Raw genomic sequence first — 15,710 nt, forward strand, 5'->3', positions numbered from 1 at the left:
AAGTGTTTCAAAGTGTAGAGCGCCCCCTGGTGTCTGGCTGCAATATAGGTCATAAGCTCCACCCACTCTTTGTTAGTGGGTGGGACTTGGGCCAAACTGAGACACTAAGATAAACGTCAAATACATTTTTTTTAGCAATAGTTTGTGTCATTCTGTGTAGTTAATATAATGTTGATGAATGTTCTTTGTTTGGATCAGTTTTGTTTTGTTTTGTTATTTGACGCTATAGAAACAGGATGTGACATCATGACGTCCAACAATACAATCCAACATTTCCATGTAGCTGGTGGAGGCAGAGCAGAGCGTAATATTAATTAAACCAAAAGAAATCAGCGAGTCTGGAGGAGGTGTGGGCGGGGCATCAATAACGTGGCTCCGCCCTCAGGCTACTGATCAGACTCTAGCTTCAAACTCACAACATGGCGCCGCCCATATCTGGGAAAATAGCGTCAATTTGGACTAATGAGAGGAAGTGGAGACGAGTTGTTCATATTTAGATACAGTCTGTGTGTTCCTATTATTTTGGCGACCCTTTCCAATCCAGTTGAACAGCACCACAAACGACATCATTCAGGTTAATTAATACGGTCATGAAGGAGGATTAAGATGAGAACGCATTCACTAGTGCACCTAATAAAGTACTCTATATATTTTATTTTTTTTATAATTTTATTTTATATATCTTTTAGCTTTTACTTTTACTTTGAATTTAAATATTTTATTTCTATTTTATTTTTTAATACTTTTTCATTTTTATTTCTATTTTATTTTTATATTTTTTATTTTCCATTTATATATTTTATCTTTATTTTTGTTTTATATTTGTTTATTTAGTTAGTAATTAATTAGTTTAATTTAATTTTACAGTATTGTATTTATTTATATTAGATTTAATTTTAATTCTCCTTTGATTAAAATGAAAATGATTAATTAATATTCATTAATTATTGATTATTGCAGTTATCGCTTCCTCTGACGAAACAGTATTTAGTTTCTGACGATAATGAAGGAGGATTTAGATTAGAATGCATTCACTCGTGTACCTAATAAAGTGGCAAGTCTGTATCTATTGATTACTGTCATAGAAAATGTGACTTAAACTAGACCAGTTTGTGTTGATACATTTCCCCTGAATTTATGACCCCATGAACCTTTTTACCAAATGAAATGTGTGTGTGTTGTGACAGAGGAGGCCGCCGTGCGCCATCCTCGACCTCTTCAATGATTTCCGTGATGGTTCCAGACTTTTGGACCTGCTGGAGGTGATGAGCGGCCAACGCATGGTGAGTCCCAGACGTCCAGCAGGAGTCAGGATTCATCTGACTGGTTACTGACTGGTTACTGACTGGTCACTGACTGGTTACTGACTGGTTACTGGCTGGTACTGACTGGTTTATTGGCTGGTCACTGACTGGTTTATTGGCTGGTTACTTACTGGTTTATTGGCTGGTTACTTACTGGTTTATTGACTGGTTACTGACTGGTTACTGGTTGGTCACTGACTGGTTACTGACTGGTTTACTGGCTGGTCACTGACTGGTTACTGACTGGTCACTGACTGGTTTATTGGCTGGTTACTGGCTGGTCACTGACTGTTTACTGGCTGGTTACTGGCTGGTTTATTGGCTGGTCACTGACTGATTACTGACTGGTTCATTGGCTGGTTACTGACTGGTTACTGGCTGGTCACTGACTGGTCACTGGCTGGTTACTGGCTGGTTACTGGCTGGTTTATTGGCTGGTTACTGACTGGTTACTGACTGGTTCATTGGCTGGTTACTGACTGGTTACTGGCTGGTCACTGACTGGTTATTGGCTGGTTACTGGCTGGTTACTGACTGGTTACTGACTGGTCACTGGCTGGTTACTGGCTGGTTACTGACTGGTTACTGACTGGTCACTGGCTGGTTACTGGCTGGTTTATTGGCTGGTTACTGACTGGTTTATTGGCTGGTTACTGGCTGGTTACTGACTGGTTGTGTTTTCCAGAGCCGGGAGAGAGGCAGAGGAATGTTTCAGCACAGGAGCAACATAGAGAAAGCTCTTTCCTTCCTGAAGAAGAAATCGGTGAATGAAACATTAAACACACGTTTTTATTTCAGGACCAGATTCACTGACCTTCAGACATTTATTAAATGTGTTCCTGTTTTCTCCAGATCAAGCTCGTCAACATAAACATTCCTGACATCCTCGATGGGAAACCCTCCATCATCCTGGGCCTCATCTGGACCATCATCCTCCAGTATCACGTGAGATCTCTCCTGGTTTCATGTCTTTACTTTTCAATGTTTCTGCTTCGATCTCTGTATCTATTTTACTGCTTTTATAAAAGGAACCTTGGCCAAAATACTTTGGCTGATTTGAGGATTCAAGAATCAAGAAATTTTATTTTTTATTTGTGCACACACACGTAGGAGCAGTCACCCAGAGAGTCACACAAAAAGACAGGAAAGATGCACAATACTAGAAATTAAAAAGACACAAACATCTGTATAACATAAAAACTGCATAAAACCTGATATAAAATGATTCGAAGATAGAAATAATAACAATAAAAAAGTCTGAAAACACATTTCTACAAAGTAATATGAAATAATCACAAATATAGAAATCAATCAATTAATCAGATTTTATTTGCTTTCAAAGTGCTTCATACAATAAAGTACTGGAAAATGTGTGTGATGCAGTTTTAGTTTGTCACACAACTGCACAGGGACTTTTCAAGTCCAGCCACAAGTTCTTTCTTTCCTTCTGTCCGTCCATCTAAAGTCTTTTGTGTTTGTGTCTCAGATCGAGGAGCTGGCCAGTTGCCTGACGTTCGACTCCCGTCAGTCGTCCATGGAGTCTCTGGCCAGTCTGGACACGCGCTCCAGCCTCTCGAGCCGCTCGGCCAGCAGCAGCCCCGTTCCTCGCCGGGCGTCGCCGCTTCACACCCGCTTCAGAGTTTCTGCCAAGAAGGCTCTGCTGCTCTGGGTCCGCGAGCAGTGCCACAAGTGAGCTCTCGATCAGCCAATCAGTGACGTCCAGAGACACAATCACAATGACTTTATTGTCCTTTAAAGTTAGAGTTTACAGTCACATCCTGTGTGATTTTGCGTAAGAGCAAATGAAAACAATATAAAAACACAGTTCAGGTTTATTTTTATTTTTATATACCGTATATCTATTTTTTATTTAATATTTTTGATTTTTATTTTATTTTATATTTTATATATTTTTGATTTTTATTTCTTTTTTATTCTTGTTTTATTTCTATTTTTATTTTTTATATAAATGTTTTATTTATATTTTTATTTTGTTTTTAAATTTAGTTTGTAATTATTTACTTTAAGTTATTTTAATTTTATTTTACTGTATTGTATTTATTTTATTTTATTTGATTTAATTTGTTATGTTTTATTTCTCCTTTGAGTAATTGTGTTAAGGAGCCCCACATGAAAATGAAAAGCATAGGAGTGATAATAATAGTGATGATATTATTAATTCATTTTTATTCATTACTAGTTATTGCACTGTTCTGTTTTAAGTGTTTTACTCTTTACAAACCAGTATTTCGTTCTAATGTGATGCACAAAAATGACAAAATAAAGAATGAAATGACATTAGCAGTAGTTGCCCAGGAATCAGATGGTTGTGCATTTATAATAATAATAATAATGATAATAATAATAATAATAATAATAATGATGATAATAATAAACCTGTGTTGTGATTCCTTCAGAGCCGGCTGTTCTATAAATGTGAAAGACTTTAAGGGCAGCTGGAGGAGCGGGGTGGTGTTCCTGGCCATCCTCTACGCTCTGAGACCAGACCTGGTGGATCTGTCCAAGGCCAGAAGCAGGAGCAACAAGCAGAACCTGCAGGAAGCGTTTCGCGTGGCAGAGAAGGAGCTGAGGATCCCCAGGCTGCTGGATCCCGACGGTCAGTATCTGGCTCTTTCTGCATTTACAGTAAATATCAGACTTCAGTGTCTAATCCACCTGTTTATATCTGAGCTCCTTCTACTTTAATGTTTGTGGTAACAGCTGTTCCCCAGCATTTCCTTCCTGATGTTTTCCTTGACTTGACTTCACATGACAGGAAGGTTAATTAATGATTAAATGACTGGATTCCATTCAGGGGAGTTCCTGTATTAAATGTGAGCTTGTTCCCTGTTACCTAATGGAACTGAGCCATAATTCACACATGTTCCTTCCTCGTCTGCAACACGTCACAAAGGTTCAGATCTGAGAAAACGAGTCTTTGTCAGACGTTCGGGATTCGCTGATTCTCCCGTGTCGACCTTGATTTAACTGTTTTATTTAACTTTTTATTATGATTAATGACCCCGGTCTCTCCCACAGAGGTTCTGATTTATTCCCTCGTGCCTTTCTGCTCTGCTCCCGACTCTGTTTCAACCTTTTTTCCTGTGTGACATGCTCATTTAGTCGTGGTGTAGTTAGTGCGTTAGAAATAAACGCAGCCAACGAGCCTGAGGGTGAGTGGGTGACGGTCTGATTCAGTCTGCTGACTCGCTGGCTGCTTGTTTGTTTCAGCCTCGTATATATATATAAAAAAGGCCTCCTTCCTCTCATCCTGTTAGTTGGGTAGTAGACGAGCTGCACCTCCGTTCCTCAGACTACACTTTAAAAGCTTCTTCAGATGCACCCCGTTAGTTTACGTAGAGCTGTGACAGTGCTGCTGCTGTGTGAGGCTCATCATGGACGACTCTGATGATGTTCATGCAGATGTGGACGTTCGAGACCCGGATGAAAAGTCCATCATGACCTACGTGGCCCAGTTCCTGCAGTACTCCAGAGACCTGCCGGGGACGGACGAAGACATGCAGGTCAGTACAGTCCAACATGTCCTCCACCTGGTTGAGATTCATTTCTCCACAAAAACGTTTGCTCAGAACTGTATATATTTAATTATAAAGCAGATTCCTTCCTTGGAAATGGATGAATTCTAAAAAAAAAGTTTGTCTTATAACAACAAAACATTGTTTCATTTAAGTTAAGTTTTCATTTATGCATTCAAGGTTAAATACATGTGTTTAAAAGAAGCATTTTCTTTATTTCACGTAATATCTGAAATATCTGTGCAGATGTTTTTTTATGTGTAAATCCTTAAAATAACTTTTCCTGTTTACATGAAGACACATGTTAAAGCAGGGATCCTCCCTCCACCAGGGGGCAGCGTGTTCTCCACTACAAAAGTTATTTATTGTGTAGCTGTGAACTATTTATTTCATCGTGTGTTAGTAGTTTCGGCAGAAATGTTCTCTGATTGAAACACGCTGCAAAATATTTCATCTCTGAGATTAATCACTGAGAGTGAAATGAATTACAACTTATTTACTATTTCAGCTCATTCCAACCAGTCCAGACCTTTCATGGACTAAACGCTCAGTTATCTTTATTAACCTGGAGAATATTTCATGTTTCTATCTTTTTATCTCCTCCTTCTCCTTCTAGACACAATACCTGACTCCTCCTAAAAGTCCTTCTCCCATCAACCTTCCTGTTCACTACACTCCTGCTATTTCTGCTTCACCTCTTCGCCAGGTAGACGGACCCTCCCCCCCTTCGTCTGGTTTATTCCTCACCTTTCACCCCACCTGCCTTCCTTCCTTCCTTTCTTCCTTCCTTCCTTCCTTCCTTCCTTCCTTCCTTCCTTCCTTCCTTCCTTCCTTCCTTCCTGTTAGCTACTCCAGATTACATACCGTTTCAGTGCTAACTTTTTCACTTTTATTGCTACATAAAAAAGAATAATACTAATATTTACTTGGTTAAGAAAGAAATCCCTGCTCTGACGAACTAATCCATGTGATATTTTGTGGCTCCATCATCATGTCTCAAAACCATTACTGTCGCTGTAAATCAGCCGCCGCCCTGGAGTGACTTGATCTTGTTTGCTGTCGTTTTATATCGTGTGAAGAAACGCCAGCGCGGCTCTGCATTGATTCTTAAAAGCAGGACCAATCACGCAGCGTCGAACCAGTTTGCTCTGTTCTCCTGAAAGGAAACCAAAACCACAACAAGGGCTGTTTCTTTCTCCGGCTCCTGGAGCGAGTCTGTGATGCAGCAGAGCTGGTATCAGAACTCATGACTAAACAGCCTCTAGTTTATGTCTCTGACCAGATTCAGGCTGATGAATGTGTAGCACAAGTTTCTGGGGACAGGATTCTGCAGCTGCAGTTTGAGTTCTGCATGAAGAAGAAATAGAAAGAATCTCCACAAAATGCAGGATGCGTCATTAGTTTACATGCATGACTCTATGTGCATGTAGAAAAGTCTAAAACTTCTGCAGGAGAGTATAAGTAGAATAAATGCAGCTGTTGATACTACAGTGTTTGTTTTTATGAGCAGTACAGAAATCCCCTTTGTAGCCGGAGCCAGAGCGAGTTGTGTGTTGTGTGTTGTGTGTTGTGTGTGTGTGTGGTGTGTTGCGTGTTGTGTGTTGTGTATTTGGGCTCGGTGCTCTGCTCTGCACAGACTTGCTCCAAGAAATATTGGCAGCAAAATATCTCATGACTCACGGAAAATATTAAAGACACGTCCTGCTCCTTAGTCAGCACAGAGAAGATACTTCAGCTTTGGATTTTTTTAAAACGGCTCAGATTTTATTTAAAGCTTGGAATGACCTTTTGCCAAAAAACATTCAAAGATTTGATTTAAGAGGAAAACTCAAATTCACAAACTCCTCTATCTGCACTACATTGAAAAAGATTTTAGTTTTTGGGGCTAGAATATGAAACGATGTAGAGCAGGAAATAAAACAGTTTAACACAAATGATCTTAAATGTTTAATGTTTAGAACGCTCAGAATAACGAGTGAATATTGTTTTGTTTTTATATGTATTAACCTGATATAGAGGAAGCAGAACAAGAAAAGCTTCATCCTGTCTCTTCTGGAACTAGATTATTATTTTTAGTTTTATCGTTATCGATACATTTTATTGAGAAAAATAAAGATTTTCTTTTCTTCCTCTGGTATTTTAGGTGACTCCTGATCGTAAAGCTCAGGAGGTGACGTGCTGGTTGGTTCAGGCCTACGACGAACTGCTGGAGGGATGGGACTCCACCGAGGGAGAGAGCTACTCAGAGAGATACCACGTAGGTTTCAGATAATATTCATCCAGATGCTCTTACTTTCAAATGAATTCAATTCAGTACAACTTTATTTGTCTCGAAGACAATTCAGTTTAACAGCAATAAGCAGCGTCTACATTCATGGCAACCAACACTTAACATTCAACAATAATAGTAACACTAAACACACTAACACATGTCTCCTAATGATGAACAACTGCTAGAAAACAGGACAGAACAGAAAATGAACAAAAAAGTACTAATTAAAAAGTACTTAGACTCTAAAAACTGCTGATTTAATAAAATAACAGAAGAGTTAATCAATGATATGAATGAATGAAAATGATGAATCCTGGTTTGCTCATTTGACCAAACCCAATGACGAAAAGTAACCAAAAGTAACTATTCAGGGATTAGAAATAACTCACACACTGTGTTAATACATTGTTTTACTACTTTTGCTTTGTTGATGTGTAATTTATTGTGATAAAATCAAATTAAAATAAAGGTCACTTTTAATGACAATTTGGAAAAAAAAAAACAGTGTAAAATCCCATTCAGAAGGAAATTAAGACATGTTTGTTTTCGGGCAGAGTTATGTCTATTATTATTGTCTGTTATCTGTTAATGACACATTCATGTTCTGTCATTGAACCTGTTTGCATCATGTCTTTACATTAAGACATTAAGCCTTGACTTCTTGCTCTGAGGCTGTAAATCCTGGTGTGTTTCAGGTGTTTCAGACCTTCCTGGTTTCCTTCAGCGAGCAGCGACGTCCCATCATGCCTCTGCTGACGGCGATGAGACGAACTCCAAAGCTGAGCGAGGAGCAGCGCGCCCTCAGGGAGGCGTGGGACGCCATCACCGAGAAGGTTCAGGCTCAGATCACCTGCTCCATACAAGTCATTTACACGTCAGGAATCATAGTCTGGTATTTACTGGCGCTCAGAGTCAAGTTAAAAGTGCTTTCTCTCCGTTTAGATGCGTGAATATAAAGTGGAGCTGGACATGAGTCTTCCTGCCCCCTTGGACTCGGTGGCTCGCTGGCTGCTGAGGACAGAGGCGGCTCTGGCCGAGGAAGAGGGCGACCCCCAGGACCACGGCCGCGCTGCACATCAAGCCAGAGAGAAGCAAGAGCAGCTCAAAGTAAACTCATCTGACCTTTAACATATGTGAACGTTCCTTTCATAGAAAACAAAGAAAGGAAATAAAGAGGCACTCAATTGCAACAAGGGTTCATTTATATCGGTTAGTCAGCATAGTTCCTAAAAACATGTAAAACATGCAATTACAATATAAAACACATTAAAACACTTGGGCCAGATCTACTCTTATACATGTATAGAAATGTGTGCAAAGTCATTGCGCCTGCAAAAAAAAACATTTACTAACAGCGTCTTTCAAAGGCAAAATAGTGCGTCTGCATCCATTTAGCACGTTAGCCTCAATGAGTATGTGATACGAAGCGTTTACATGCAATTTAGCTTGAAGGGGAAAATGCAAATATATTAATTTAGCACATGCAGAGCGACTTATCAAACCTGAAAGAATCTTTTCTCATAGAAACTGTGTCTGTATTTAACACGTATCTAAATTACGTATTTGTCCCGGCTGCTGCTGCGAGGAGGAATTCATGCATCTTCATTTTGAATGTTTACCCTATGAAACTTTTTTATTCTGTAAATATCTGTAAATATCCAAACAGATCAGATGTATCCAGTAAATAATTTGCGTCAGTGACGGACTGACCTTAGGGCCACGTTAGCTTCACCAATACATTTATGAATTAACTGACAAAGCTCAACTTTACTTGGTCGTCAGTTCATTTTCTGAGAGTCAACATTGCGTGGACCTCTTTTATTTTTATTTTTATTTCTCCCGTCACTGCACCGTGTCTTATAATTATATTCAGACGTGTGTTGCTCTGACTCGTAATGTGTTTATTTTAGCTGACTCCTTCCATGTCACGGCACCAAATGTCATTTTGCTCTTGCAGTCTCACGGTGAACACCAATAGCTCACAAAAAAAAAAAAAAATCATTTACATACGACTGTTTGCACCCGCTGTTATTTACTCTGTCAGTCAGTCTTAGTAAAAAAGCTGCAAACCACAGTTCCAACCCACGTGCAAAATACTAGATTGTGCCTGCAAACTGGGATCTTAGTCAATCCCATAATCTTGTCATCACATTATAAAGACACATAGAGTATAGGGCTGGGTATCGTTTAAAAAAATTCGATAGCAGTACCGATACCAGTACCCTTAAAACGATACCGATACCAATTGAGTACTTAATTTGATATCAATCATGTGAAAATAAAGCCGTCGGTTGCGTAAATGTCACCACTCCTCCCCATTCAAAGATTACATTTTGAAAGTGCTCAAATATTTATTGAATATCTGTACAAACATGTACAACAAAGTATTGTTCGGGCTGTTTTGTTTTAACACACAAAGGGTGAGTTCTGTTATCAGGGCCGAGCTGTTGAAATGACGACGACGATGACGCTGTAGTTGTAGAAACCAGCTTCTGAAACACAGAGCAATTCTCCACGTGAAGTTTGTTCCGCGCTTGATGAGGTGCTTCATCATGTTTCTCGTGTTTCCACGTTTTCCCCGAAATTATCTTGCCTCATTGTAAACATCTATTTGTAGTAAAGCCATACTATTGAATGTTCTGCTGCAACAACAAACTATTGTTGTTGCGGTGGTGAAGCAATCACACGGCGCGTTGAATCGACGAACGCTTGCAGTGATTGGCTGCGAGCAAAACCATAAAAAACTGTCATTTTTTCTTGGTCTGGGCACAAAAAAAACGATCGCAGGTATCGTTTGACAGGCGCAGTTTGGATACTACTTGGTATTATGTTGTTTCGGTACCGATACCCGGCCCTAATAGAGTAACACTGCACACACCAGTGCCTTAAATATGTGTGAGCTTTACACCTTGTTTCTGGATGTAACTGAGTGCAGAGTTTAGTACATAGTTGTTGTTGTAGTTGTGTTAAATTGTGGCGGTAGATGTGAGGACAGTGGGTTTTAAAGTGCTGGAGTGATGAGGAGCAATAGAGGTTAAAGTTGTGGAGCTAATATACAAAGTACATGCTAAAGAAATGAGCCCAAAACAATAAATGAATAAATACATATTAAAGAAAGTAGATGCGTTCGTTGCTCATTACCTGTGGTTACGCATGTGTTCTCCTTTAGATTTGTGTTGTTTGTGTTACATGTAAACGTGTTCTTCCAGGTTTGTCTGGAGGAGATGGGGCAGCACCTGAAGACCTTCCAGTCCTTCCAGAACCAGGACGAGTACGGGAACACGATGGTTCCTGCCGACAAGATGAACGAGCTGAAGACCAGGTGAGGACCCGCGTCTTATCACAGTATGAAGTAACACTTTACAGGATAAATCTCAGATGTTTAAATCCGTCGTCTGGTTCAGCCAATACGACGCCACCTGGTGTAATATTTGTGAATTCATTTCAGATTTAGTTCATTTAAATTTAAGTTTGTTTATGTCTCAACGTCCACGTGCATCTGATTAGTTCGTCACTGGTTTAGCTTTACTTTGTCATCACTTGGCTTCAGCTGTAAAGTTTAACGTCCTGCAGATTCACGGGTGTGAGGGTGACCTCGAAGTACCACGGGATCAAGCTGGAGTACCGGGAGCACCGGCACACGGTTCTGGATCTGCTGGGGCAGATCAGGACCAAGCTTCGTATCTGGAAGAGGCCGTACATCTCCCCAGAGGCTGTCAGGGTGCTGCTGCACGAATGGAACGTGAGTAAATCACAATTAATGGTTTTACGTAATGATGCTGTGATGTTTTGCATAATTAATAATAAAATGGGTTTAATTTTATGGGGCGGAGTTTGATTCCAAACTGTGTGTTTACATGCTAATGGTGCATCGGCAGGAAGGTAATATGCTAATAATAATGGAATGCTAACATGCTAAATGAACACATTTGGCTTAGTGTTAGCATGTAGCATATACAGTGTTTACTGGAGCAGTTGCAGATCTAGAAATCGATGAGAGCAGTGATTCTCAACCAGGGGTCCGTGGCCCGCGGTGTAATTGCAAGAGGTCCGTGAAAATAAAATATCTTTTGTATCTAATTACATCTTTTTCACAAGAGTAATTTACTGCATTTTATTAACAGATCTCGCTTCTGATTGCGTTGTTCAAAGTGACTCAAAGGGAAACGTCTGCAGGAAGGTGTTAACTATCATTAACTTGCATGTTCAGGTTAGCACCTGAAATTAAAGGGAACCCGGACTCTAATCACATTAAGGCTTCAGAAGATTAATGTTGGTGTCAGTCATATTAATGTGAGTCAGAAAATGTCCTTGATGTCTTTGTTTTTCTAAAATTTGAAAATATAGTTTCACTCAAAGGTTCCAGTCCGAGTAATGACGTCAAAATGTTCCTTCTGCTCAGTTCGGTCAATTCGCTGGTACAGTGGTTGTGACTCTGCAGAGAGAAAAATGGCTTCAATTCAGCCTCTGAGCATTAACGAGGAGGAAAACACACATAAGATTATTATCTAGGTTTAGATCAAAAATATACAGGAGTCCAAAAAGGTTGAGAACCAACCAAATTCAGCCCAATTTGATTCCAAGCCAGTAACATAACAGAATAATAACCTACAAGTAACGTTACATTTGTTTTAGTGGAACAAAGAACAAGTAAATTAGGAGAATCAGATGGTTAAACTAAATTAAACTGAAAATTAAATGTAAGTTGGACTCATTGTCTGTCTGCTGTCTGGTTCTGTGTCTCAGTGTTGTTTTCTGTCCACTTCTCTGAATAAAACAGTGGATAAATTAGACATAACAGTTACTGTGCTGTGAATGACAGACAGCAGCTGTTTAAATAATCTATTGACCACATGATGGCGCTGGTTATTTACAGACACACAAACTGAGAACACTATGCATCCACTTAATGTGATGATATTCATTCAGTTTGTCTTAGCGTGGTCTTTCCTTTGGGGCCAAACTTACATAAATCCTGACCAGATTTATTCCTCCACTAGTGCTGAATGTCTTAACTCTGATGTTGGTGCTGACATAAAAATAAAATGTATTTTCTTAAACACAGGAGCTGGTAAACACACAGGAGCTCCCTTCAATGTTGGAAGCAGCTCTTCGTAAACTGAAGCAGATTTCAGAGAAATATTCGAGCAAGTCTGCCCTCGGTAAGAGTCCGGTGACGGCGCGATAGGAGACATGTAAGAGTCATGAAAGAGTTATGGTTTGGCTGATTTGGTTTATTCTTTGCTTTTTAGCTGCAGATTACCATAAAGTGAGTGAACAGGTGAAGCAGCTGGAGGAGGACAGCGCTGTGGTCGTGTCTGAGGTGACCACGGTGAAGGGCACCATGGGGAGGGTCCTGTCTGCGTGGGACTCGTACAGCGACTGTCTCAGCTCCCTGCAGGCCTGGCTCGAACAGGGAGCTGCAACATACAACCATGACCACAGGCCACAGGTACCAGCGACGGCCTCCTGAGCGCTTTGAATCTCATCTTTTCTCACTTATATCGTGTATGCAATGACTTTATTGACCCCGAGGGGAAATTACTTTGCATTAAAGCGGTACCAGCGTTCAGAACAAAGAGCAATGTAGGCAGTTAGAATAAAAATACACACATCAATGTAAGAAATATATAAAAATCTGCACAAGTATATGAAGTGAACACGAGTTATTGCACAATATTAGCATAAATATGGATCATTGCACAGAAGGAATTTATCTAACCAACTGACTCAGAGTGAGGAGTTGTACAGTTTGATGGTCACAGGCAGCAATGATTTGGAGCTCTGCAGTGCTCTTCCTCGGAGGAACTGCAGGGGGAGCCACAAAATCAGTTTTTTGTACAAATTTTTCCAGTTTTCCCTACAAATTTAAATTTCTTTAATCCTCAGGCATCCGTTTAATTTACCACCCTCTTATTACCTTAGCGGACAAAAGTGTCCATTTCCAAAAACTGCTGTAAAAGCATAACTGATTCATATTTTTCTCAGATTTGTTCTGCATAAATCTGTTTAACCATTTCACCACTTTACAAAACTACCAAAAATTCACTTAATTTTGAGGAATTTTAACCCTTTAAATGCCAGTTTGATTCCTTGTAGTCACTGATGTTTTTTATGTAAAAAAAAAAACATGAGAATCAGAATCTCTATTGGCCAAATGTACAGTGCACACAGTAATTTTACCTGGTGTAACAGCACCATTAAACATTAAATGAAAGATAACGAGAAAAAAAAAGGAAATAGACAATATATGCAATTTAGACAAATAAAATAAAAAATGAATAATTGAACATGTGTTTCATTTGAATAGCTTTATATTTAATGCAAAATTATAATAATAATCTATATTTATAAGTAGCACCAGGGAGACGTTAATATAGAACACACACACACACATATATATATATATATATATATATATATATATATATATGTGTAGGAGGTGGGGGTCGCTACTTAATCTCTCATCTCATCTTTGGCCTGAAAACGTTGCTGTAGTGCAGCTGGGATTTATTTACACTGTCCTTTGTGTCTGTTGGTTAAAACTCAAACTTGTCTGTGAAGGTGACGCCCGAGGCCCTGGCTGAGTGGGGCTCTCGGCAGGCCCACCTGAACGAGGTCGGTACCTTCCTGATCGAGTCCACGGATCCTCAGACCAGCAGGAGCCTGATGGAGGAGCTACGCAAAGTCAACCTGCACTGGACCGAGTTCGTCAGGAGGAACACGTTTGTAAGTTAAAGAGCAAGAAAAAGAAAAACTCTCTTCGCTGAGAACTAACATCAGGTTGAAACCAGTAAAACATTGCCTTTAGAAAGTACATTTTCCCATATAACATGAACTGTCTGCCTGTTCTCTTTTGTCTAGGTAATATATTATACTCTTTGTCCAACAGGGTGACCTGGTTTCTTCTGTGTTTGTGCCTTTAAGTGACACGTGACTATGTATTTATTCCCACGCAGTGTTGAAAAGGAGTGGCTTCCAATTAGAAAGTGACACTCCACCTTTACTTTTTGTGTTAAGGAAAAAAAAGCAAAGCTAAATGATGCGTCTCCAGTTACTTACAGGACAGGTTTCAGTGGTAATGAATCGTTGTTAAAATGGATGGAATGCATCTCTGAATTCCCACTATTGTGTTTTTGTCCTCTGGGGTGTTGACGTACAGGAAAAAAATTGTTTTTAAAACGCCACCATTGTCCACTGGCATTTAATAGTGAATCTCTGTATTGTCTTTGTCTTATAATGATGTAATTTTCCTCAGGAAAGCCCAGCGGAGCCCAGAGAAGACGTTCACACCCAGGACCTCCAGGCTTTGATCAGAGAAGCAACTCTGATCTTTAAAGAGCCTCTGGAGGTGATGGCAGGTCCTTTACGCACCTACAGGAAACGATTACAGGTACAAATAAACCAGTCGAGTCATTGCATTATTTGGTTTTATAAACTGCCATTTTCCTGTAAATAACTCCTGAAAATAACCAGACTATCTCTTTCTGTGCTTCAGTTCCTAATGAGGAAGATAAAAGAAGTGGATCTGGAGACTTTGGAACCTTCTCCCGAATGCCCAGCGGATCAGCTACACAAACTAAAGCTCGCAATACCAGAAGTATGAAGGATTTATTTTCTCTTCCTACGTTTATAAAACAAATCTCACCATCTCACCACCTGTTTTTTTTTTTTTTTTTTTATTATTTTTGTCCCCAGGTGATCCAGACCGTGTTTGAAGCAGAACAGTTGTGTGCAGAGCTGCAGCACAGCGTCTCCGGCCTGGACAGTCGACTGGCCGAACTCCTTCACTGGGAGTCTGAGGCCCGGGAGCTTTATCAGCTGCTGAGGGCCTCAGATCGGCAACAAAAGAAACAGGGTCAGGACCCACGAGCCCGGGTAAGATGCTCCAAAGAGTAGGGAGGTTGATCTGCTCTATTTCCTTCTGTAGCTTCATATTTGCACCTTTGAGGTAACGCCAATGACTAATTAACCCCATGTATTTGTACAGGCCATTATTTCCCGTGGCCTACAGCTGGAGGGTCAGGTGGTCACTGAGGACCAGGACCTACAGGTGATGGTGATGACAAGTCAGAAGAGCTCTCCCCTCCAGTACCTCCATGCCTCAGCCATGCAGGACCGAGTGCGAGCGACTGTTGCTCAATCACAGGCTAGTCGTCCTTTTGTAAAATGTTTTCCTCATTCTGGACGTGAGACAGTAGGATGTGACACAAAGAAGCACATGATTAGGGTCATAGTGTATCCAAAGAACAAGTGAAAACAGTTCCCTGGAAACGTTTCGCCACTTGTTCAGACCTGAACATCCACCCATGAATAAAAACAAAATTCACCGTAACAAAATTCAAAATTTGGGCATGAAGTTAGTTACACCCTTGTCTTCCAGACAAAAGCACAACTTTCCATTGTTCATGTCCGTGGATGAGGACGGTACCGTGTTTCTGCCCAAATATATGACGTCTACCTGTGGTTTCCCGAGCCTGGGCTAAAATATCTTTAGAGCCTTACTCTGATGTAATTTTTTTGATGTGGCAGAATGAGACTTATCCTCTGCAGAAATCTCTGCACGCATATCAGAGTCATGTTAGCTAGTAGCTGATG

The 15,710-nt window shown here is 40.1% G+C and overlaps 1 protein-coding gene across 1 annotated transcript in view; it reads left to right on the top strand.

Moving 5' to 3' along the window:
* syne2b (spectrin repeat containing, nuclear envelope 2b) overlaps window positions 1–15,710 on the top strand; it is a 136,334-nt gene that overhangs the window by 14,347 nt on the left and 106,277 nt on the right. The window contains 19 exon segments of the mRNA XM_047611357.1: window positions 1,188–1,283; window positions 1,990–2,067; window positions 2,157–2,249; window positions 2,791–2,993; window positions 3,722–3,921; window positions 4,728–4,828; window positions 5,457–5,546; window positions 6,984–7,097; window positions 7,808–7,945; window positions 8,055–8,219; window positions 10,322–10,434; window positions 10,686–10,854; window positions 12,178–12,274; window positions 12,365–12,564; window positions 13,677–13,841; window positions 14,371–14,505; window positions 14,611–14,712; window positions 14,811–14,990; window positions 15,103–15,261. Of these exon segments, the coding sequence (XP_047467313.1) occupies window positions 1,188–1,283; window positions 1,990–2,067; window positions 2,157–2,249; window positions 2,791–2,993; window positions 3,722–3,921; window positions 4,728–4,828; window positions 5,457–5,546; window positions 6,984–7,097; window positions 7,808–7,945; window positions 8,055–8,219; window positions 10,322–10,434; window positions 10,686–10,854; window positions 12,178–12,274; window positions 12,365–12,564; window positions 13,677–13,841; window positions 14,371–14,505; window positions 14,611–14,712; window positions 14,811–14,990; window positions 15,103–15,261 (2,598 nt within the window).

The sequence above is a fragment of the Mugil cephalus genome, chromosome 17 (genome assembly GCF_022458985.1).
Source record: "Mugil cephalus isolate CIBA_MC_2020 chromosome 17, CIBA_Mcephalus_1.1, whole genome shotgun sequence".
Taxonomy (NCBI): domain Eukaryota; kingdom Metazoa; phylum Chordata; class Actinopteri; order Mugiliformes; family Mugilidae; genus Mugil; species Mugil cephalus.